General features: G+C 39.8%; 1 protein-coding gene across 2 annotated transcripts in view; it reads left to right on the plus strand.

Annotated features, from left to right (window-relative positions):
• Nucleotides 1-26,072, plus strand: part of cntnap2a (contactin associated protein 2a) — a 405,328-nt gene that overhangs the window by 191,716 nt on the left and 187,540 nt on the right. For both annotated transcript variants that reach the window (XM_026179392.2, XM_080306454.1), the window contains exons 4-5: nucleotides 18,492-18,639; nucleotides 25,403-25,455. In XM_026179392.2, coding sequence (XP_026035177.2) covers nucleotides 18,492-18,639; nucleotides 25,403-25,455 — 201 coding nt within the window. The remainder of the gene's footprint in view (nucleotides 1-18,491; nucleotides 18,640-25,402; nucleotides 25,456-26,072) is intronic.

Genomic DNA, 26,072 nt, shown 5'->3' on the forward strand with positions numbered 1-26,072 from the left:
TTTCTCCTGCTATTAACCCTGATTCATTGCCTCTAATATTTCTGCAAATACTCCAAAACACATTCATCTCTTTGGCGTTTTTGTAACTATAGCCAACTTTTTTCCCCCCTCTGTTTTGCCAAAATTTATGACATGAATATTGCTTTTTAATTTATTGCCAGTGGAATTCAAAATATTGCTTATGTAAACAAATGCAGAGCCAATAATTTTGAACTGGGCATATACCATCAATAACCCATGCAGTTACAAGGAAAAACTGAGCACATGGATTCTTTGCCTCTTGGCTTATTTAGATGTCGAGGAGCTGCAGAATCTACACAAATGAATGCACACATACATGCAGACATACTTGCACTCCTACTAACCCCTGCTGATAATTAAGCCTGGGCAAAAGTTTAGACCTGTTTTGTGAAGTATGTGGCTGTTTGTGTGTAAGTGGTGATGATATCGGAGCAATCAGTGCTATTGATCAAAGAGATAGGTGGGGGGTGGCAGGTCGCTTAAGCCAACTCTCTCACACACACACACACACACACACACACACACACACACACACACACACACACACACACACACACACACACACACACACACACACACACACACAGAACTACCATCAAGCCCTGTTTCAGCCCATTCAATCACATTCGGCTCAATCCCATACACCACTGGATGAGGCTCACACAGTGATCCCCAGAGAGCAAACTGCCTGTCCTGCACTTTTATGTATGAAGGTTCTATTCAAGAACCTTTTGCCACCAATCACCACCTGCTATTACTCCACGCTGATGACTTAACTCTTTCACTGCCAAACTAAGAGAACAACTTTTTAGTTAAAGCAAGTGTGCCACTTCCAATATAACTGCCGTGAGTGTGCAATTCACTGAGAAGGATGACTGCTAAAGGCCTGGAAAAAACTGTATTGGATGTGTGAAAAAGTGTTTTTAATAACACACTAATGCACTTCCAAGGAATCAAATGACACAGATGACTGATTGTAATAATTAAAGCACCAAATGCCTAAGTAGAAGACAATCCCTAAGAGCTTATGAGTTACTGAATTACTCAAATAAAAAAAAACTGTCCCAACAGGGCAAAACTATTTTGTTGGACTTTAGTTGGCACAATATTACCATAAGCAGCATAGTATTTTTTTTTTTAGGTATGCACGTGTGTGCTTGTGCTGGTGTTTGAGAGACCTGTAGAAATTGTCTGCCTGTGAACATGTTTTACCGAAGCAAAAGTGCAGCACCTGTGAAAGATACAGCTTTATATTTTTATAGGTTGGCTCAAAAGAAAAGATGAGCTTGAAGATGTGAGTGGTCTAGCACATGAGTATTGAGCTAAGTGCTCAATTTGTGTGATTGTAAATGGATTTACAATTAATTTATATTATTATTTTATATTATTTATATTTACATTTCATATATTTGAAATATTTATATTTCAATTTTTCAGAACTTTTACACGATAATACACACATATACACACATACAGTGATGCATACAGTGCTTTATGGGTGTATTATCTAGTAATGGTGTACTCTTTTTAATCACTCATTAAAAGCTTTTTGTCTGCTTAAATTGCTGCTTATGGTTATAACTGCTTATAATTAACCATTACTACTACTATTAATACAAAACTGCCTTTCGCTTAATATCTCTATTTTTGCAGTTTCTTTTGGTTTATGAATCTAAACTCCAGGAATAACAGCAATTTTTAAACAACGAAAAACAAAAGAAAAATATCTTTTTCTGCCTTTTTTTCATCATCTGCCTCCATCTAACCCTATCCCTAGCCACACCAACACCTCTTCATGTTCTCCTTCACTACACTGATGAACCTTCTTTATAGTGTTCCTCTTTTCCTCTTGCCTAGAAGCTTTATCTTTAATCATTTGTCCAGTATATCCACTGTCTCTCCTCTGCACATGTCCAAACATCTCAGCCTTGCCTCTTTAACTTTGCCTCCAAAGTGCTCAATGTGAGCTGTCCCACTGATATACTCATGTCTAATCTTGTCCATGCAGGTCACTCCCAGTGGAAATCTTTAGAGATTCGTCTCTGTGACCTTCATCTTCACTTCGTGTCATTCTGTCAGTGCCAGTAACTCCAGACCATACATCATAGCAGGTCTCACTACAATCTTGTAAACCTTCCCTTTCACTCTTGCTGCTATCCTTTTGTCACACCTGCTCCACCCTGCCTGCACCTCTCTTCTTCATGTTTCTTGTGCACTTCTGTTGCTTTGGATGGTTGACCCCAGTATTTAGACTTGTTACACCTGCTTCCTTCTCATTCACACACATGTATTCTGTCTTACCTATGCTGACTTTCATTCATCTTCTCTCCAGGGGATACCTCCACCTCTCCGGGCTCTCTTCCACCTGCTCCTTATTCACACTACAGATCACAATGTCGTCTGTGAACATCATAGTCCATGGAGTGTCCTGCCTGACCTCATCTGTTAACCTGCCCATCACCATCACAAACAAGAAAGGGCCCAGAGCCGATCCCTGATGTAATCCCACCCCCACCTTAGACTCATCTGTCACTCCAACTGCACTCCTTACCACTGTCACGCTATCCTCATACATGTCCTGCAGCAACCTCAACATTCTTCTTATTGTATGACTTCCTCATACAGTAGCACAGTTCCTCTTTTGGCTTTCTCTAGAAACGCAAAGGCAAAGTGGGGGTCCTTGTTTATATTTCTCCATAAAAAAGAAGAAAAGACAAATTTGAAAACTAATTGTGAGATTAGAAGCAGTTACAAGATGTACTGTTATGGATATATCTTGGCTACGTTAGAAACCTGCAGAAAAACAAAGAGTAGGAGATCGATTTTATTATTCCATAGTTACAGCATCACACTTTCTTCATGTAATCCCAAAAGAAAGAAATCAAGAAATCAAAATGCAATGCGTACCGAATTACGACAAGACATTAAAAATAAATTAACACATTTCTAAAGTCAGAATTCTCCTCCATAATGTCGTTTGCCATTAGTCTCTATCAGATAGTACCAGGAGGCCCTCTCCTACATTGCCAGATTGTTTATTCATGTGGATGAGATGCTTGAAGCTGAAAGTACACTAGGTCAGTTGACAGTAATGTATGTATCCAATAAACTAGCACAGCCGCAGCCTCATCTTAAGCTGATACAGCATCAAAAGGGAACAAGTTAATAATAGTTTCTCACTGGACTGGTGAAAAATAGTCTAGTCTTTGAACAGCTCTAAAACACGGCATAAGTTTCAGCATCCCAAAACATCCTTCTTATTACCAGTTTATTTTCTGTAATGTATTATTGTGAAGTGTTCAGAAAAAAGCCCCTCAACCTGATATGAAAGTAAAGTTAGATTACTGGAAGCATAGGATGTACTTTAATACATTAGAACAGACACTGGCTGTTAAAATTGAGGTAAGCCAGAAGGAGACACCTGTAAATATTGGTGATGAAAGTAGCTAACACAATCATGAAGTCTCTTGGAACCAAGATGGCGCCGCGTATGGTCGCCCTGGTGCTTCAGTGCGTTACTTTTGTTTTGTTTTTGTGCATTTCTTCTGTGTCTGGGCACTCCTCTGGATACTCGTACACCAGAGAAGAGCTCCTTAACTACAGGACTACAACGCCTGTGGATTTATTTCCAATATTTGTCGCATCTGCGGCAGATTTACTGCTGACTCTGACCAGGAAAGCGAGACGCCGAAAGAGAGGGAAGCGAGCCGGCGCACTCGTGGGTTTGAGGAGACGCGGACTGCGAACTGCTCTTCCTGGGATCTTCCTTTCTAATGTACGCTCACTCAGGAATAAGATTGACGAACTGGCCCTGATGAGAAGCATGAACAGAGACTTTGCCTCCTCCTGTGTCTTATGTTTTACGGAGTCGTGGCTCAGTGAGAACATCCCAGACTGCGCGCTCAAGCTGGAGGGCTTCCATCTGCTGCGCGCGGACCGGCAGGCCGCTCTCTCCGGTAAGTCCAAAGGTGGAGGTCTCTGCTTCTACATCAATAGTGGCTGGTGCACAGATGTGACAGTGATTGCTCAGCACTGCTCTTCCTCTCTGGAATATCTTTTTATCCACTGCAAACCGTTTTATTCTCCGCGGGAGTTTGCTTCATTCATCCTGGCCGCTGTTTACATCCCGCCAGACGCAGATGCGCAGGCAGCTCAGTGCGCACTCGCGGAGCAGATACTGCACATGGAGCGGACATTCCCGGACTCTCTCATCATTGCTCTTGGGGACTTTAACAAAGCCAATCTGAGCCATGAGCTTCCCAAATACAAGCAGTATATTAAATGCCCGACCAGAGAGGAGAGGACATTAGACCACTGTTACAGCACGATCAGCGGGGCCTATCGTGCGGTGCCCCGCGCTTCACTCGGACTTTCTGACCACGTCATGATCCACCTAATCCCCGCGTACAGACAGAGGCTGAAGCTCTCCAAACCTGTCGTGAGGACTAAAAAACTGTGGAGCAACGAGGCTGTGGAGGAGCTTCGCACGTGTCTGGAGTCTACAGACTGGGACACAATGAAGGCTGCTTCTAACAGCTTGGACGAGTTTACGGACACTGTCACCTCCTATATCCACTTCTGTGAGGACAGCATTGTGCCATCACGCACCAGGGTGAGTTATAACAATGACAAACCCTGGTTTACTCCTAAACTCAAAAAGCTGTGGCTGGAAAAGAGTAAGGCGTTCAGAAGCGGAGACAGGGACTGCTACAGAGAGGCCAAGTACAGGTTCACTAAAGAAGTGGACATTGCTAAACATCAGCACTCTGAGAAGATGCAGCAGCAGATCTCAGAGAATGACTCGGCCTCTGTGTGGAAAGGTTTTAGGAATATCACAAACTACAAGCCTAAAACCCCCCACTCCACTGATGACTTGCTCTTAGCCAACACCCTTAACGACTTCTACTGCCGTTTTGACGAGCCATCAGGCAGCCTTCACACCTCCAACGGCCCCAACAATAGAGACACTTTGGACACTAATTCCCCCACCTCTCCCCCCTCCATAGAGCCATCACCACCTTCAAACTGTTCACCTACAACACCCCCCTCCTCACCCCACACAAAAGAGGATTTCACACCACCTCCTCCCACCACAACTCTTCATATTCATGAAGCAGATGTGAGGAAGCAGTTTAAGAACCTGAATGCTTGGAAAGCTCCCGGCCCAGACGGCGTGTCTCCTGCCACCCTCAGACACTGTGCAAACGAGCTGGCCCCGGTGTTTTCTGGCATCTTCAACTCCTCACTGCAGGCATGTCATGTGCCTGCCTGCTTCAAGTCCTCCACCATAATCCCTGTCCCCAAGAAACCTAGGATCACTGGACTAAATGACTACAGACCCGTGGCTCTGACATCTGTGGTCATGAAGTCTTCTGAGCGCCTAGTTCTCTCCCATCTCAGGACCCTCACGGCCCCCCTCCTGGACCCCCTGCAGTTTGCATATAGAGCCAACAGGTCTGTAGACGACGCCATCAACATGGCCCTACACTTCATCCTGCAGCATCTGGACTCCCCAGGAACCTACGCCAGGATCCTGTTTGTGGACTTCAGCTCTGCCTTCAACACCATCCTTCCAGACCATCTCCGAGACAAGCTTTCCCAGATGAATGTGCCTGATCCCATCTGCCGGTGGATCACTGACTTCCTGACGGACAGGAAGCAGCATGTGAGGCTGGGAAAGAATGTCTCGGACTCCCGGACCATCAGCACCGGCTCCCCTCAGGGCTGTGTTCTTTCTCCTCTGCTCTTCTCCCTGTACACCAACTGCTGCACCTCCACCCACCAGTCTGTCAAGCTAATCAAGTTTGCAGATGACACCACCGTTATTGGACTCATTTCGGACGGGGACGAGTCTGCCTACAGGAGGGAGGTTGAACGTCTGGTGTCCTGGTGCAGCCACAACAACCTGGTGCTGAATGCCCAGAAGACAGTGGAGATTATTGTGGACTTCAGGAAGCACACAGCCCCACTCCCCCCCCATCATCCTGACTGACACCCCCATCACCTCTGTGGACTCATTCCGCTTCCTGGGTACCACCATCACCCAGGACCTGAAGTGGGAGCCCACCATCACCTCCGTCATCAAGAAAGCCCAGCAGAGGATGTACTTCCTGAGGCAGCTGAAGAAATTCAACCTGCCAACACGGACGATGATGCAGTTCTACACTGCAATCATTGAGTCCATCCTCACCTCCTCCATCACCGTGTGGTACGCTGGAGCCACTATCAGGGACAAACAGAGACTGCAGCGTGTTGTGCGCTCTGCTGAGAAGGTGATTGGCTGCAGACTCCCATCTCTGCAGCACCTGTACACCTCCAGGACATTGCGGCGTGCAGCTCGGATCTCAGCTGACCCTTCTCACCCTGGACACAGTCTGTTTGACCTGCTCCCCTCAGGCAGGAGGCTCCGGTCCATTCGCACCAGAACCTCTCGCCATAAGAACAGTTTCTTCCCCTCTGCTGTTGGACACATGAACAATAACCATATGACTGTTCCCACCACTAACACATGACCCTATGCTGTGTCACTGCATCATTCCATGTTTGGCACTGATCACCACCTGCACTCATGTATATATCTTTCTACGTAGCACTCTTAATTCTTATTCTCATGTATATATCTCATGTATAGCTCATGCACATATCTTTCTACGTAGCACTTTTAATTCTTATCCCTACTTTTATTTTTTCATGTCTATTTAAGTGCTATTTATGACACTATGTTTGCACTGAAGCACCGCAGCAATTTCCTAATGTTGTAAACCTGCTCAACATTTGGCAATAAACCCCTTTCTGATTCTGATGCCTACTACTAACATTTATAGAGATATTGCCGCCACAGTTTAGCCTGAACAAAATAACGAAGTACATGCTGTGAAATAGATGTTTTTACTGTAAATTGATAAGAATATTTGAAAGCAATGCAATAAAACCCAAAAGACATTCTGGGCCTTTGTGCATGGAAGCACATTATCTTGTATCTTGTCAACTAGTCATTGAGACATGAGGAATAAGGCTGGTAAATTGCAGTACAAACATTTTTTCCTAAGAGTAGCTACAGATCTTCTTGTGTGTAACAAACACAGAGAGAAACACTGTACAGGTATTTTTTTAGAATCCTTGCATTCAGTAGTTTTAACATTAACAAGCGCTGCACTTAAAAAAAGCATCCTCTGGCTTCTCTCACCCATAAGCTGATAGAATAAACTTTCGATTTGTCCACTTAATACTGGTCATTTAAATCAGATTCCTCAATGATGGTACTACGTAAAATTTCCCGCCAGGTACAGGATAACATTTCCAGTGTAACTTAGTCAGTGTCAACATAAATAAACTAAAGCAACGATTTACACTTCTTTCTTTTAGCTGAACTAAAACAACTGCTATAGCCTTCCGTGGATGTAGAGCAATGAAATAGATTTGGTTAAAGTAAATAATGGCGACACAACTTAATTATGTTGCGACCATGTGTCTCAGCCTGTGCCATTCGCAGCCACATTGCTCAGGTATTTACAGATGAAATTGTGCTGAAGCCTTGCTAAAAAGGTGTCAGGAAATGTGATGCTGTAATACACTGCGAATGTAATGCTTCGCTCTTGCCAGAACAGCTGAGGCTCATTTTATTCCTCTCTCTGTGCTAAAGGCTGTATATAAAACTGAACCTAATGATGTTGAAACAAGCACGTGCGAGCTTATGTGAAAGTGTTAGTGTTCGAGCTCGAGTGGAGCTCATGCGCTTACCTTTGTCCAATTGTGATCGAATGTGTGTGTTCTCAGGAGGGAGGAGTTGCTAGACTGTGGCTCGTCAGGTAAATGAATGGTGATGCCTCCGTGTCTCAGTGGTGGGGACTAATTCAGTTTCAAAAGCTGCAGAGCATGCACTGATAAATCATGCACCTGGATTTATGCACCAGTGGAACACATTCTCTCGCTCGCTCGCTCTTTTTTTCTTTCTTTTTCTCTCTCTCTCTCTCCCTGCTTACCTTTCTTTGCATGTCAGCCTAGTATTTATTTCACTGGGTGTTGCCAAGTGCCTTGGAGCCACCTCAGTCTTCACGACCAATAGGCAAGTTAATGAGTTAAATTTAGATTTGAGAAAACAAATAGAAGATGGCAATACAATAAGCAGTCGCCATCAACAGGGAATCTTTTAAGTCAATTTGTGTAAGTAAAAAATATGTTTGAAATTTTCACCAGAAGTTATATATTAACATTCAAATGAGCTCCAATTAAAATGGTTTGCTACCTAAATTATTAAGGGCTCCATGAGCTTAACGTAATGTGTAAACAAACAGAATGAGTCAGAGTGAGTCAGTGCCCTCAAAACCTCACAGTAAAGATCAAGGTTAAGGTTGATCTGGTTTAAGGTGGTGAAATAAAAAATAATCTAATAAACAAGTCACTAAATCTGTAGTAAAAGTTGTACATCTTAAATGAAATGGTTCTAATTCCCACCTCTGATTTTCACTTTTGAGGCATTGCAGTTTGACTTATTTATGTATGAAATTTCACAGTCACATCTGAGATAGAAAAGCAACGCGAATGAAATGAAGTGCTGACTTTTTGAACTTGGATGATCTTCCGTGCTGCCAGGCTTCAATCGCCGTCCATGTTTTTGCATTTTATTAGATGCAGACATCAAGTGCCTCATGCATTTACATTTTAGGCTTTTGGCAGACAGGAGCTTACATTAGGAGGAAAATGAATAAAGCAAGAAACTAGAAAAACACCAGTAAAGCAGGTCAGTGCTGAAAACAAGGAAAAAAGAAAAACAGAGAAAGGATATTGCCAAATAGACAAATATGTAATGAAAAACAGTGCTTAGAGTATCTTCCATATATCAGGTAATGTCAAAGAGGAGGGATACCTACGAGCATACAGTAGGTTCATCTAAAGCACTCTTGCAAAGCAATACAATATAAATATAAATATAATATAAAATATATGCAGATATTATTTTGTATACTGCACAAGCTAACATCATATTTACATTTTAAGTAAAGTTAAGTTTTTGGCAGAAAACCATCAAAGCTTGTTTATTAATTTGTTTATGCCCCTTTTGAACAGTGACACTAAAATTAAATAAGGGTATCTTATTTAATCTAATGTAAGAAAATATGATGAAAAGAGCATTATCTAACTGGCTCCTATCTCCCTCCTAAAGTTATATTTAGCACTGACAAACTTGCAGCCTGTTAAATGTCAGCTTGTTACTGAGTAATCAGGAGATGTGTTTCACATCTCAGCAGGGGTGCCATCATAGTTTCACTTTGTATTTACTGAGATTTAGGTTTGTTTTGATTATTAAAACTGTCATGTCACAATATTTTTAAAACTTTACTCATGATGAATTTGGCGTGAACAAAGCCTGAAATGTTGAAATATTTCCTTATGAAACTTTTGAGTAAAAGCATGTTTTTTTTAATTGGAGGACTAGAGGAAAGAGAGTTGTTATGGGAACCAAAATATGATCCTAATTCTTTGCACTTGACATAGCTTTGACATTGCTGGCAGAACTCGATGGCTTGATGTTACACATCAAACAGATGTTTTCAGTGCACTCTACAAGGACAACAATTTCTAAACCTTTTTGATACAAATTATTATTATAATTATTGTGACCTTTGAAATTGGAGGTCATAATGCTACCGCTTATCAGAAGCATAATCGAGCAGAATAGAGAGCTGAAGCCATGCTGGATGAGGATTTCCCCTCCTGAAGTCCATATGGAAGAACAGGATAAAAATGGTCATAGAGTCAACATAATGTCAACATGATCATCAACGTCCTCTCAAGAATAAAGTTGGCAAAAGGACCTCCTAAACTTAGATCAAAATGTAGAGATGAGTAACGTAAAACTCTCCAACCCATAGAAAGGGCACGCCTCAGCGGGGTAGTTGGTTCAATGTCCCTTTTGATCAAAGAAAGGCTGAACAAAGAAAAGAAGAATGCCATTTTTAAAGTGCAGAAATACATTGCACTCCATAACAAAGTAATCAAAATGAGGGCACATAATCATCTTTGATCTTATTCTGTCCTTGTGTGTGTAAAACACACAGGCAAAATAAGTCTTTCCTTCTCAGCAAACACAAAGACTTTTTAAAAGAATATATTTCTCGAAAATAACATTAAATTTTCTTACTTTCCGTTTTGTTATGTGTATATGCTATACAGTAGTATGTAAACATTATGCAATATTAGAAGTATGCTTTTTCCTTAAACAATTTCCAGTATTATCCATGTTGCACTTAAGCTAATCTTCCTACACCATGGAGTCTCACTTGAACTAGTTACAAAAAGCCTTGAATGTCTTAATAATTCAATTCAGTTCAATTATGTTTTATTTATTTAGCACCAAATCACAACAATCACCTCAAAGCACAGCAGTCATATGAATAATGACAATACCCTTCATGTCAACTAGAAATGGTTTCAAGTAGCCTTGTTTTATGAAGGTGAACACCATCTTTTTCTGTGACCTAATAGGGGTCTGACTGCATTGAATTCCTGCACAAGCCCAAGTACATGATTGGGCATGATATTATGACCATCTGGCTACTATTGTGCTGCTCCCCCTTCTCCTCCAAAAACAGCCCTGACCCATTGAGGCATTTAGGTCTTCACTAGACCCTTGAAGGTGTGTTATGGTATCTGCCACCAATATTTTAGCAACAGATTATTCAAGTCTTGTAAGCCCTGATTTTGCACCTCCAAAAATGGGACTTATTCGTTTAGCACATCCCACAGATGGATGGTCACCTTCTTCCATTGCTCATGGTCCAATTTTAATGCGCGTTGTTGGTGCTTTCAGTGGTCGACAACTGCTAAGAGATGTCATGATTAACAGCCTAGTTGGTATATTGTCATTCAGAATTTTTAACTTCTGTTTACTCTCTCCTTAGCACTTTACTTCGATCCATTATAAAGACTCTTTGGTACATTATAACTACTTTCATCTCCAGGGAGAGACAGTCGATAACATAACTATTTGTACGTATGTTTTTTGGGGGGGTTTTACACACTGCCCCCCAGTGGCAGTAGACAGGCCTGCAAAGACGTACATACTGTACATCAGTGCAAAACCATTGCACCATCAAACTGAATCATTAAGAATAATTACACTCTGTCCTTGTAGTCATGATAGCTGCGCCCTAGCAGAAAGTTGTGTCAAAATGTTCTTAAGTACCAGTTTTCTTACTGATTATTAATTTGGTGCTAACACCACTAATAACGTGACGTAATACAAAGATGAATGCGTTCTCCCATGTTTCATTGAATTCAAGCCAGCCGCAAGTTACTAATGAGTCATGTCACAGATGGAGATGATCCATTGCTACCATCCAAACAGCAACTGCTGTCTGCTGTTGAAATGAATCGGGGAAAGACTCCAGGAGGTTCATTTACATCATATGAAATAAGGCACACTTATTTGATATTAATGTAAGATTATTAAAAGGTTTAGCATTCAGAGTGATGCGTGCATTCATGATTTGTGTTGATTCTTTATGCCTTACTCTTACTGACTCAAATTCCTGACACTGGTCAAAACTGCATCTCAACAAAAAGAAGACAAACTTGTTTGTTGACCAGTGTTTATCCCCATACATAAGCAGTTTCTCATTCACTCACACTGACTGTTGATGAACAGCTGCTGTCGACCACTAAATGAGTTATCACGTTCAGCATTAAAGTCCAAAATGTTTGAATTGAACTAATCAGAGGAACACTGCTGCTTGAAGTCATGGAGATTACTTTTTATGACTTCATCTTTTTTTTTTTCTTTTAATCGGCCCTGATATAAAGTCTGTCTTTTAACTTTTAAGTCTTTATCTTGATTGGCTGCAGCAACTTCACAGAACTTGAGTGTCAGCCTATTTAATGTCAATTCATTCTAAATAAAGAGTTGAGTGTGGAAATTAAAATTTGCTGAGCGAGAATAACGAAGATGATGAATTCAAATAAGCCTTTTTCAGACATGCACTACTCTTCATTAATCTGATGACATCTCAACGTGTCAGCTTTATATCTGTATGAGCACCCTGGTATCTCTTCCTTAAGTCTGACCAGAATGCAGTTTATTGGACAGCCATATACTTGTGTCTCGCTAAAGCACTCTAAAGATTGTCCTAAACACCAATACCTTGCACTGTGCACATCAAATTTTATTTTCAGACATTTGTCAATGATAGTTCTCTCCACATACATAGAGAATGTGTGATCATGTTATGTCAATTCTAAAAAGTGCTGATCTTTTACACACATGGAAGTCATTGCAGAAGTGCTTCGGCTTACTCTGACACTGCCGTAGGAGACCTACAGTTTGTAACCATGAAGATCATCAACATGAATAATATGAACAAATGTAATGGGTTCTTTATTTTTAAACTCAGGCGTTTCAAGTCCCCTCGCCACAAGTGTATACAATCAAGCACCTAGCCATGCAGTCTGCCTTTATAAACATTTGTGAAAGAATGGTTGTTCTAAAGAGCTCACTGGATCCTAGAATAACAGGATACCACTATTGCATCTTTTTTGTCTGCTAATGAAATATCTTCCCTCCAAATAAAACGTTTTAAGAGGTATTGTTTCAAAGTAGAAGGAAGCACACCACTCCAGCTGCAAAGTGGTAGAGTTGCAGAGCCCAGTCACCTAGTCGAGTGTTGAGACACATAGTAGTACGTTAAACTTGCCAGCGCTCTGTTGACTCAGACTTGCAAACCTTCTGAGACATTAACATCAGCACAAAAGCTGTGTGCCAAGAGCTTCAAGACATGGACTTCCTTGGCTTAGCATCTCCTTTAGATTTAATGTGTAGATGGCCCAGTGCTTTTGTCCATACTGGTATAAAACAACCTATATTTGTGACTGTGTAGCATATCAGTGACACTGGTATTATTACATATGGAAGGTCTGAAAAGCATGGAACTATGGAGAAAGGGTAGATCCCAGTGAGTCATAAAAGTTTCTTTACAACTTAAGTGGCTGTAATGAAATTTTAATTGGTCTGGCAACAGTTTCAAAATGGTACTTGTGTGGACAGTGTATAAAAAATAGCACTGAGGTAAAATTCCTCTTTCCTACTGTATGAACTCTCTTAATATTGTATGATTAATGAGGACTGTAGAAACCATTTTATATCAACAGTGCACTGATGGTTTTCACTTTTTTCTTGATACTGATACTGACATGATACTGTAAAACTATTGCATGTCACTTACATCAGGTCCAAACACATGTACACACACGTGTTTTCTCCTGCATGTGTGTAAATTTAAGGGAAGATGTGATGAAGGTTTCTTGCTCAAATTTCCTATTTTTTTCACTCTTTCTATTACTATACAGTAATTAATGAGCCCAAAAGGCAGTGTGTGGAAAAAAGTATTGGTATGAAATGTACTAGAAGTGTTTTTCATTTTTCCTTAATAATGTATGCAAAGCAAAGAAAAGATTCAATTTTCCTTTGTCACCAATTCTTTGGGTGCCCATTTTAGCAGGTAAAGCCATTTAATTGGCGACTGAACTAACTATCTGGCACATACGGATACAAAATGAGATCATTCTGAACTGTTCCAATAAAAGACTGTAAAGAGTCTCTGAAGCAGCTTATCGTGCCTTTGATGTACAGAAATCAACAGAAGTGCACATAACAATGGAAGGACATACATTCGTTTTAATCACAAACTTTCAGATTTGCAGTTCAATTCACTGTTCAAACTTGTAAAGCAAGAAATGTGTTGCCAAAAACAGACATGTCAGAAAGTCTATATAAACAAAACTGAAGCACAAACATATACAAGGATGTACAACTAAGCAAAATATTATTACATTTCTAAGCATAAATCACCACCGAAGAGAAAGAACTAAGAAAATAAAACATGAACAAAAATATGATTGAAATACAACAACAAAAAACAATACAAAAAATACAAAACCATTACAGGAAATAGCACAGATCAAGTTCCTCATTCAGCTCATTGAGCCCATCTGGAGCTGCAGACTCAGATCAAAAATCCATTTAGCTTCTGCCTGCAGCAGAAGTTGGTTGTGGTCCTCACCCCTAGTGGGATACTTGATTGACTGTGTAGCCCAGAATTTTAATTCTGTCAGCAAGTGTCACGAAACAGTAAGAAGAGATTTCCTATTGAGGCTTTGTGTGTAGCACGGTATACTCTCAAGATGTTAGCCACATGCTGTAGTATGTAACACCCAGCCCACTTTAAAACATTTTAAAGATTCATGACTTCAATTAAGCATTACTAGAATTTGTCCTATTTTCCTGGCACAGACACAGCCACCCACAGGGCTTCACAGAAACACAAATTTCTCTATGGTCCTTCTGTTTTGTCTCGTACACTTGTCAATAAAAACAAAAGACCAGACCAGGCCGGACTGATTTCCCCTGCCTGTTTGGAAGGAACATACACATAGATCCACACACACACAATAGCCCTGACTCTGGGCTGGTCTAACAAAGAGTCCAGCAGCAACAAGCAAATGCCAGAAAATAGCTTTCACTTGTTGTTTCTCAGTATCTAGAGATCTGTTCTCTGGAAGGGCCTCTCTCTGGCTGTCAAAACGCAGACACGCAGCACAAACAGAAATATGCTCGCACATATACAGACTGATTTTCAGTGAAACAAAAAAGAGAGAGAATAGACAGAAAGGACAGATGCTCATTCAGGAAATGAAAACATGCAGCCAGGGAAAATAAGTAAGCGGGTGAGGAGTAGCAATGAGGGGGAGCTTTTGAGCAGTTAGATAATGGGCGTGTGGAGAATTTTGCCAGGGTCTGTTTATGAGAGCGAGCATGCCGACGTGGATGTCTATCTCGTATACAAGCGAAGTGTGTTTGTGTATGTCAGACAGAGCAGACCACAGGGGTATTTTTTTGACCAGCTGTAGGAAAGTGATTGGCTTGTTCTTTCTTGAATGACAGCCCCTGTGCTCCAAATGGTCAGCACAGAGACTGGCTGGTTCTCAGCTTCCCTCATTATTTTCTTTTCCAAGTCAAGATTTCTTTCATTGCTTTTCTCCCACTGATCTCGTGGACTGCTGAAATCATGCGTGTGTCCTTTACTAACTTACACTGTTCTAAACATTCCAAAATATGATGCACATCCTCACAGAACTACATAAAATAGCAGTAAATATTTTTCTCAAGTATCAAGTAAACCAACTAATCTAACATTAACTGTACATATCACTGACATACTGTACATAGTAGGCAGAATCATGCAGAAGTATATGCAACTCTGCACGCATGCACATAGCAGCTAGTGAGTAAACTCTGAAATTTGCTTCAGGCACTTTGTGGCCTTTGTTGCCGTAAATTACCTCAGTTCTTGATTAAACAAAACGTCAAAGTGTCTAAGCTCTAAAGTTGCTTATAAAACACGCACACGTGCACACACCTCAACATAAACTGTCACACAGGCAGTCACACACATATATTTCCAATTACTCATTGGTTTGCCGCTTAATGATTTGACTTTGGAGTAGAGGGAATTAAATGGTTCACTAGGCAGACTTTTGCAAGGTGTTCAGCATCCACAGCTTTTTCCTCATCTTCATCCTCCTCTTCTCTTCCCTATCCTGCCTTCTGCCCCCCACTCTGCATAGTAATGCCTTTGAATTGAGCTGTTCATTCAGCCAAGCACAGATAAGTGTAGAAAGCGGGATGAACACAATAGGGAAATAGAGGGGGAAAAAAAAAAGAGGATGGGGGGATTGAGCTTTTGGGTGAAGAAAAAAATGGTTTTGTTCTCTCTCTTTTTCTTTTTTCTTTTTCTTTCTCTGGTATACCTTGACAAGGGCAAGGAGAGGAAGGTGACAGCTGGACAAAAAGGAATTGAAGTCATCTGCATGCAGCCAGAAAAATTGTCAGAAGATTTTTTTCCTCTTTCGTTATTTTATACCCAACGATGAGGCGATCTTAACAGTGACATCAGGTTTTAACATTTCATAATTGCTTAAATGGCAAGGTCGTGCATTGGCAGTCTGTATCTATATGTGTGCATGGATGCTTGTGTGTATTTATGCAGATTGTAGATATAACTGTCATTGTGCTTCATATCAGAAGCCAACACTACAGGCAGTTTGGAAACAGAATACTGAAGGACAAACATGCAATAGAGAGCACAGGAGAAGAAAGCTTGAGAAGATTTAACAGCAAAAGAAAAAGATAAGGGTTAGAGGGGAAGAAGCTATTGTAGAATTGCACAAACAGCTCCAAAGAGTAACGTTAGCCCAGGTGAATAAAGGAATATCTCAGTTATGGAGACATTTCAGACTTCCAGTGTTTTGATGATGCGGTATGCAACTATGAAATGAGCTCAGCGCACATTGTTTGAAGTCATAACAGGCTCCCCGAGTGCTCAAAGTTACCAGTGCTGTGCTGACTCAAAAACCTCCTCTGGTATTAACATCAGCACAAAAACTATGTGACAGGAGCTTCGTGTCATGGGTTTTCATGACCTAGCAGCTACTGTCCATGTAATCTGTAGGTACTCCAGTCCTTTTTTTTCTATAGTGTGGAAGCTACTTTAAAAAGTACCGATATAAGCAGCAATTACACCTGGCAACTTCCACTTAATTGCTATGATTTAAAAGAAGAGAAAAAATGCTGTTTCCAGTCAACTTGCTTTAAAAAGCAAATTTAATGTAACTTTAAGGTTTGCATTGCTGAATCATCAGTCACCAGTCGTTGCACAAGTTAAACAGTATTGTCTTTCACATGATCAGAGTGGCTGCTTGATCTGTTGCCTAGCCACTGATGGATGTGTCCAAACTTCCTGCAGAACCACGACAATTTGTGGATTTGTGAGATTTTATGTCCTTGGGTGTAAAAGCCATAACTCTAGCTATGTCATGGTCAGGAGCATAACTATTAATGTGCTTGCTGTTTTTATTTATTTATTTACTTACTTATTTATTGGTGACATACATACAATACTACGCTGCAACCTTCTCTTTCAAAAGGCATACTTTATTTATTCTATAAAGGTTTATGGAATAAATAAAGATTAAATATGAAACTGAGAGGAATTCATTGATAAAAGAAGCACTGTCCACTCCTTCACAACAGTGGAAGTTCAGTAGCTCTGAGCTAAGTGTGAACTCTTGACCATTTCCTCCTTTTGCAGATAGCATATCTTCAGGGGTACATTCTTGGGTCACTGAAGAGTCAGCTGAAAGCAGGCTGTCTGTGCAAGTTATTTTTTTCCCATACACTCATGCTCTGCCCTGCCCACTCCATGTCTTATCTGAAATAACACATGGCTGTCTAGTGTCTTGCTCTCTTCTAGTTACCTGCTAGGCTATTAATGAGGCTTCTCCCCAGTGGTGTGTGCAAACTGTTCTGTGCATGTGTGTGTCGAAAGTAATGCATGGGGGAACGGGGTTGTGTTGTGTGTTTATTTCAGAGAGCAGAGCAGAATGCACAGAAGTGAAAATAGTTCAGGGACTGTGGTGAGGTGGATTAGTGGGCGGTTAGAGGTTCTCCCTGTCATGTATCAGGTCAAGTGAAGGAAGAGAAACTAAGTAGGAGGAAAGAAAACAAGAATGATGTAGTGAGAAGAGGAGATCATTTTAACGAGTGCCTCTTTTACTCATCCAGTGGGATTCTATAGTATTTGGTGAAGTGAATGCCATCCTTGTCTCATTTCTCTTTTCCATGTAAATACAATTTATTTTTTTTAGTGGGTGGTAAAGACTCCAGTCAGTCACATTTAAGTCAAAACAGCAAAGGGGGAATGCACTGTCAGGAGATGTACTTCAGTAGCCTGTCATTGAAATTTGACATCAAATAATTATGCTTACAGCAAAACATTGGAGAGCAGCTCATGCTGTCAAGCCATGATGTGTACAAAACAACCAGCACATGTTCAGTCATGGAACTGCAGCCACACTGGGGCTGTGCAGAGACACTTAAAATTGAAAGATAAATACGACATTTTAATTAGGCATCACTGCAATCCTAGAAGTGTTAAATAGGCATTATTTGCTTTTCAAGATGCCTTTTTTTTTTAATAAGATGAGTTTTTAGACAGTATACCAGCTGTGTGGAACAAAGGGCTAATATAGCAAAGAACTGTAAACCTCATCAGTTACAAGCCTCTATTACTTGTTGGGACACATAAATCAGTCTAGATATGAATTGATGTGAGCAGGGAGTTTCTTAATGCATACGCAGCTTAATACAATATGCAATTTACTCCTAACATTCCCTACGGTTAGACTGTCCTATGGTGGGCATATTAGATATGTAGACTCATAATTATTTTGTATGTTTTGTGAGTGAGCACCTTCAGGGTAGGATGTGGTGAGTGGAACAAATACTCTTGTTCTGAAGTCCTGAAGCTGCTTGTTTGTCTTCAGGCTTGTGGCTTTGATGTATTTAATTTGTGTGTGTTGTGTGTGTGTGTTTGTGTTTCTCTCTATGTCTGTGTGTATATGAATGATTATGTTTATAGGCTTTCTCTGGGAACTCCAACTCAGAGAGTGCAGTTCGCCATGAGCTCCAGCAGGGAATCGTGGCTCGCTTCCTTAGGCTCATCCCGTTAGAATGGAGCGAGGAGGGACGGATTGGTCTGCGAATAGAAGTTTACGGATGCTCCTACTGTGAGTGGAGATAAACACACACACACACACACGCACACACAAAGACACACACAAACAGGTTTGGAGAACACCTGCAATGTCTCTTTTATATTTCTCTTACACACACGGCTAATCTAACACCTGTAACACCTTGAATCTTCACACATTATTAGACAGAACAATAATCAAAGGTGGAGGCATTCATTTGCATATTAATTGCTTTACAGTCACTTGGTTGGTCTGGAATCACAACACTCAGATACAACAGCCGTTTAAAGAAACCAGATAGATTCCACTCCTAAGTAAATATACTCCTAGTAGCCTCACAGGCTTTAAACATGTGCAGCCTAGCACTTAGCATTTCAAATTGTGGATCCATGTGGAGAACTTAACGATGGTTTGTCAGCTCCAATCAAGGCACAATGGAGCTATTTCTGCATGTGAATTAAACACAATCCCAGCATGAAAGCCTGCCACGATACATACATGCACAAATAAAATCAATTTGCAGCAATATGCAGAGCACGGCTGCAAACTCGCAAACATGTACAGATACACAAACACTCATACACTGTCTCTCGCTTTCTAACAAATGCATCATCCAGGGAACTGGCTCTCTTGCAGCCTCTTTGCCCTCATCCTATTAAAGGCTGCCAAATTGATTCTGATAACAATTTTCAATTAAGGCTCTGCATAAATTACGGTTATAAGTGACACACATACATCTTTCATTCGGGAGATGTGATTGCACTATGCGTGGATATGTTTGTGAGGGAGGGGGTGTGCGCGTGTGCGTTTGTGTGCGTGAATGCAAGGGCATGCGTTGTATTCCAGTCAGTCCTCGGTTCATTGATTATATTTTCCTTGTTTCATTTCCTTCCCATGTCAAAAGAAAAGCATGACAGTAATGATAAGGCTCACGAGATGTGCTGCACATACACTTAACACATACAGATGCACACATGCGTGCATAGGCACTCCTAGCATGAGCAACACAGCCATTCAGTTCATTTCAAGCTTATACACATTACTTCTCCCCACACATTTATAATCACACTTAGCTCATTTTGTTGGTATTGTCATTTCACTTTTCTCACACATCAATGGTGTCAGTGATCCTAACATGGAATTGCTGGGGCCTTGTTTTTACCTAAGACGATAAGAGATAATGTATTTTGAACAGATTTGGTGAAAGAGCTAGCTTTAAAACATAATAGAATTGGAACAATATCTGGATGCAGTTTTCCCAATTTGGAAAAAGTCATAGTATTCCAGTAACACTCAGCAAGATATATTTCTCAAATTTAGCAAAAGAAATGTAGGAACAATCAATAACTTACATAACATTGGGCATGCTGTCAAGCACCAGTGGTTCTGGAGTATTTGAGCAGGATGTGAAACATACCTTATGCAGCCTATACCCGCAAGCACTTTGAGAAAGAGGTTACCACTTTACTTTAGACAGCAGAAAAAGTTAAATTGGGCTTGATCCAAACTCACTGTTTCACATTGGCATTGGCAGTTCTCTGTGTGAGGGGCAGAGGCGAATGGTCAGACTGCTTTGAGCTGATAGGAAGGCAGCAGTATCTCAAATAACCAGTCATTACAGACGAGGTATGCAGAATAGCACCCCCAACATGTTGAACCATGAAGCAGACGGCTGCAGCATCAGAGGCCTACACAAAGAGGTACGAATAGGAGCTAAGAATAGGAAACTGATATTACCATTTGCACAGACTTATCAAAACTGGACAACAGGAGACCAACAGGTGGACCATTCAGATAGCAGGGTCAGAATTTAATATAAATAACATGAAAACATGGATCCATCCTGCTTTCTTTCAAGGCTCAGGCTGCTGTTGGTGGCACACTTTAGGGCTCTCGGTGCCAACTGAGTATCATACTTGAGTATCACTGCTGACCATGTCCATCCTTTATGACTACAGTGCACCCATCTTCTGATGCTTGCTTCCAAAGCATATCTCAAAACTCAAATAATCTCAAACTGGTTTCTTAAATATGACAATGAGTGCCTCCAATCTCTCTACCCTTGAAATTTTGAAGTTAAAGGCAGAGACCAGATGTGAGATCCCTTGCAGTTAGTTGCTGTCTTTCAGCTTTGCTTAATTGAGAAAGCAATAAAATAAAAACAAGAATAAAGCACCAACAAGACAGTCTGGAGTCATTTTTGACTGAACAGCATTGAAGTGCAGCCCAAACCAGACAGGGAAAATTTACAATTTATAAATGTATAAATGAACAAAAACATAGTTACTTCATTTCATTAGCAACCAACTTTAAACCTTGAGCAGCATACTTTTAAGGCTGGAAGCAAGTAACAAAATAATACATAGCGTATTAGCTTTTTTAAAAGGTAGTGCACATGTTTCTCTCTGAAAACAGCATGGCAGCTCAAATACACGAGGGGAGGCTTAAAAATATGTTTATATATTTATGGAATAAGGGTGAACTCTTCTATTAGAAGTTGGACGTGAGGAGAGTTCTTATAACATTTCCTTCTCTCATGTCAAATAAATAAACACTTATAGTGCCAACTACTACGCATGTAGTTGGCATAAATTAAGACACGTTTTTCTGTGTTAAATTTGGTGCAATTTGCAGTAAATTGCCGGCTGAACCTGATTGATTCAGGTTTGTGTGTTTGCATCATTGTTTGGTGAAGCAGAGAATTTGCGCACATCAACACAATCTCTATGCATTTGTAAATAAGATGGAAATTAATTTCAAACCTTTGCCAATATGTTTGAGAGTTAAGGCACTCAATCCAGCCGAGTTGGGCCAAGGAAGGTTGCCTCCCACCAGATGCCTTCAGACCAAAAGCGGTCACCCAAAGACGGGTGCTGATTGGTAAACCTCTGAGGACCAGTTGTTCACAGCAACTACTTGCAATTGATCCCACACAGGGGAAAAAATCAATGGGGTCACTTCCAAACCACCAGTTTTTCTTGGTCACATATAGACTTTACGGTCTTATTTTTATTTCTAATCTGATTGAGGTTTTCACTAAATAGCACTAAAATAAAAAAGAAGACGAGGAAGGAAAACAAAAAATAAAAAACGAAACAAAAAAAAGAAACCTACTTGCTTGTCTCAAGGCCCAACTAAGCTCAGAGAGTCTGTGTTTCTGACAGATATGAATGTTGTCCACCACTCAGTGACATCTGTTTTGAGATGTATAATAAATGCAAAATAAGGAAGACACATGCTTAAAACTCAAGTATCAGCAGAAACACAGAAAGCGGGAAACACAACTACAACTACACATACACACACACTCCCTCTGGTCAGGTGCATCATCTTTCAGAGTTGTCTGTCATCTTTGTTTTGAAGCCTGCAGTGGTTCCTCATGATTATGCTGTCACTGCTTCTTTCTTCAGCATTCAGTCAGAAAATGAGAACTCATACATTTGTCTGTTCATCTAGCCATCCTTCACTCCCTGACTCTGCAGTTCCCCTAGAATCAGCTTCTTGTAAATGTTTTTCCCGCTTCCCAGCCGGAAGATGAAAGACGGGAGAAGTACAGTGTTGGGCAATGGCAGAGGAAAGAGGATGAAAACAGAAAGCACAAAAGAGAAGTAGTGGGAGGAAAAAGAGGCAGATAAATATAGATGTTATGTTTCCAGCATAATCACCAAATATGTTGGTTGTAGATGATAATTCTGGGTTCTGAAAATGTATGATAATTAAATGCAATGCCATATTATGACTCATCTAGGACTATGCAATAAAAGGCAGTATCTGTATGCATGTGTGTGGATGTGGTTGTGCCAGAGGTGCAAGCTGCAAAGGAGTCATGATTCACCGTGCTGTGGAATTTACATGCTCATTTCCATTTTGATTAACATAGGATCAACAGCAAATCAATTACTTCATAGATGAGTCGGTAAATAGTAGAAGCAATATGTGAGAGAAAGGGGAATCAGACAGAAACAGAGAGTACAAATTTAATTTTCCATACAAATGCAATCTCTTTCACAGCTGACTTCAACCCGTGGCTTTTTTTTTATGCCAAAGACCAAATCTGTTGTCAGTATGATGTATCGCCATCATAATCTGTCAAGGCTAAGAAATGTACTTATGGAGATTTTCTTCTGAATAGTATCTAATTCTAGAGTAAGCATCAGCTTAAACAGCATCATTCTGGCTCTCGGGCTCAATATTACATTAGAGTAAGCATGGGAACCGCATGTATGGTGTTGCAAATAAAACTTGCTTTCATGACAGATAAACAGTCTGAAACAATTATCTTTATTTGACCAAAGGAGAAAGTTACATCTCAAGTATTGTTTTCAAACCAACACAGATATGTGATTTAAAATGTGAATTAGTTTTCAGTGTTATGAAAGGGAAGTCAGTTTGTGTTTACCAGGAGAGAAAATTTCACATAGTCCAGAGTGCCACTAGAAACCATTGTCTCTGGCTCCTCCCAGCAACACCTGAAACAAGTTTCTACTAACTCGAATGGATACATTAGATCAAGAAACATTTTATACTATCAAGGTGAGGCTTGTGGTCCCTAGTTTGATTTATAGTTACTCTGATTCATCACAATAGCTTCACATTTAAAACTATATTTTAATCTGTTAGAATGGGTTAAATGTTTTGCAAAAACAATAAATAGGATAAAAAAAAATAGTACTTTACGTAGGATTAAATTAAAATCTCTCTCCGCCCACAAACTCCACCTACACAGTCAGGAGTTGAGCAACCAGACTTGGCACACAGGTACATCTTAGATCCCTTTAAGGTTCTTATCTATAGAACCATATGTTATGACATCATCATTTTGCCTAGCAGCCACCTACCAATGAGTGATAATAACCCATATTTAACATCTATGCACTCATAATACCCATCATATAATTTGAATTTCACAACATTAATGGTTAATTTATATCAGCAAAACTCATGCATGGTATATTATAATGTGATCATGTTCCCTGGCAACCATTTAACAATGGGCAAGGATGCACCTTTGCACCTGTAAAACCTTAGAAAAGCATTGTATCATTTTAGTTTTGCAAGATTTTGTAGCACAGAGAACATGAATTATGCACATCTATTATTTCATCAAAATGTTGTAAAGCAACCACCTACCAGCAGCTAAAATGACTAATTTACACTGTTTACTCACCTGTATAATTTTTATTTCATGACAGTAACATCGCATTTATATCCACAAAACTTTAATTAAGCATGCTATATTATGATCATTGTGATTATGTCATGTTGACTAACAACAACCTGACCATTAAAATCAAAAACCAAACATTACTGTAGCAGGATATTTACAAGTTAATTAAATATATGCGTTCAGGCCACTGACAATTAGTTTTAGAGAACTGAAGCTAGTATTTAAGCAGTTGAAAAATGCATTATGTAGTTATAGTTTAACATTTCAATGTCAAACTTCATTTTGTAGTTTAAAATGTCAGAGACTTTTTTTGGCATTAGCATAATTATAAGCAACCATAAAACATTTGTATTTGCATTTTTTGTGTGTGCGCGCATGCATGCGTTTAATTTTTATTTATTTGATTATTTTATCCACGTTGATCCATATCCATATATGGCGACATATAAAACTGTTGGACGCTGAGATACCACCAATGCCTGTACCATAAATGTGACAGAACAAAAATCTAAGTGAAATGACTGAAGAAAGATTGGAAACTAAAGACAGAACCAAAATAAATAACAAGTAGAGCAGAGTGGAGAGTAATGGAGAAAGATGAAATTGGAAAGAGTGGGGTGAGGGTGAAGCAGCAAAAAATACTGAAAGCGAGACAGCATTTGAGAAGTTGGAACAAAGGGAACAGATGTAAGTTCCCTCTACCTCCCCTCAACTATTTATCAGGAAAGGCATCCTCAGTATATTTGTGTATTTCTGTGTTTTATATAAGTAAAAACCCAAGAAATCATATAAGATTGAGGGGCAGTGTGACTGTGCATCATTATCCCTGTATCTCTTTCCCTAGCTATGTTATCCCATCATTTCCTGTGCTCTCTTCTCTAAATTCTCCAACCAGTCTTGCCACATATGTGTTCTCCACTAACCACTCGAACACTTGTCATGATGATAGTAAGACTGAAGAGATGCCTCAAGCACTGCTCTTTATTACTGAGCTCAAGGTCTGAAAATCATCCTCATGCCACTGCTTGTCTCTTTTTTGAGCTCCTTCACTTATACGTATAGTATATACACATAGCATTTCTTTGTACTTTAACTTTGTTAAACATGACACACATGGCTTGAGTTCTCCTCGATTAACCTCGGCTTACACTGAATCTGGGATAAGTTGGAGCTCCCAGCTCAGTCTGCATGCAGGTGTATCTGTGTGGCAGTTTTTAAATGTGTAAAAAAGGCATATCATTTTTTTAATTATTGCAATTATTTTTAATCTTAACGTATAGCATTAAAAAGGAAACATGATTAATAGCAAGTGTGCCAGTAAACAAAAAATGTGTGTCAATTAGCCAACGTGTTCTTCCTACTGTGACATATAAAAAATTTCCTTTGAAAAAGGCAATTTGTGGCATGTAAAGCCAGAAATTGAGCTGGCAATATAATATCTAATTTAATTTGCCCTTTTACACATTCATCTATTATTAGCGCATCTGTTCTTTTAAATATTACTGTCAGGTTTGAATTTAATGTATCTGAATGTTTGTGTTTTGTGTTTGTTTAAATAATAATCTCTCTCTCTCTCTCTCTCTCTCTCTCTCTCTCTTCCTGTCTTTTAATTCCATCTTCCTCCTTTAGGGGCAGACATCATCAATTTTGATGGGCAGGGTGTGATCTCATATCGTTTTAAGGTACCCAAATTTCAACTTCAGTAGTCGAATATTTAAAATTGGATATTCAAAATTATTGGATTGGAATTGGATATTCAATTTTGAATAAACTGGAATATAAAAAGCAATATTGACTCGGTCATTGTAGAACACGGAGACTAGATCCTGTAAGGAATTCTATTAGAGGGTATTGGTTATATTGATCATTCCTTTGCTAGTCACACAAACTTATGGCAGTCCTTTAATAAACATTGGAAAACATATTTAACAGAGAGTTTCAGTATTTTGTTCGTCATTGTGTTTTATCAAGACTTGGGATCCTATACGTGTTTAAAACTATTGCCCTTAAATAGAAGTCTTGGAGTCTGGAGTCTTGTTAGTTGGTACACAGCATATACCTGCATATTATATAGGCTAGATCATAAAATAAAAACTTAGAATGAAAAAATTCAAATGTATCACGATAAACTGGCATTTTTTATGAGAGCTATATATAAATAAATGGATGTAGATTTTGAACACTGGGTAGTGAAAATTGTCTTGTTTTGTTACCAAGTATAAAAGTTTCTAAAGTGAAAAGTTGTTGTTGTTGTTTTTTTACATAATGTTTCATTTTAATCTAATCAGAAATTAGTTAC

Source organism: Astatotilapia calliptera, chromosome 9, assembly GCF_964374335.1.
Source record: "Astatotilapia calliptera chromosome 9, fAstCal68.1, whole genome shotgun sequence".
Lineage (NCBI taxonomy): Eukaryota > Metazoa > Chordata > Actinopteri > Cichliformes > Cichlidae > Astatotilapia > Astatotilapia calliptera.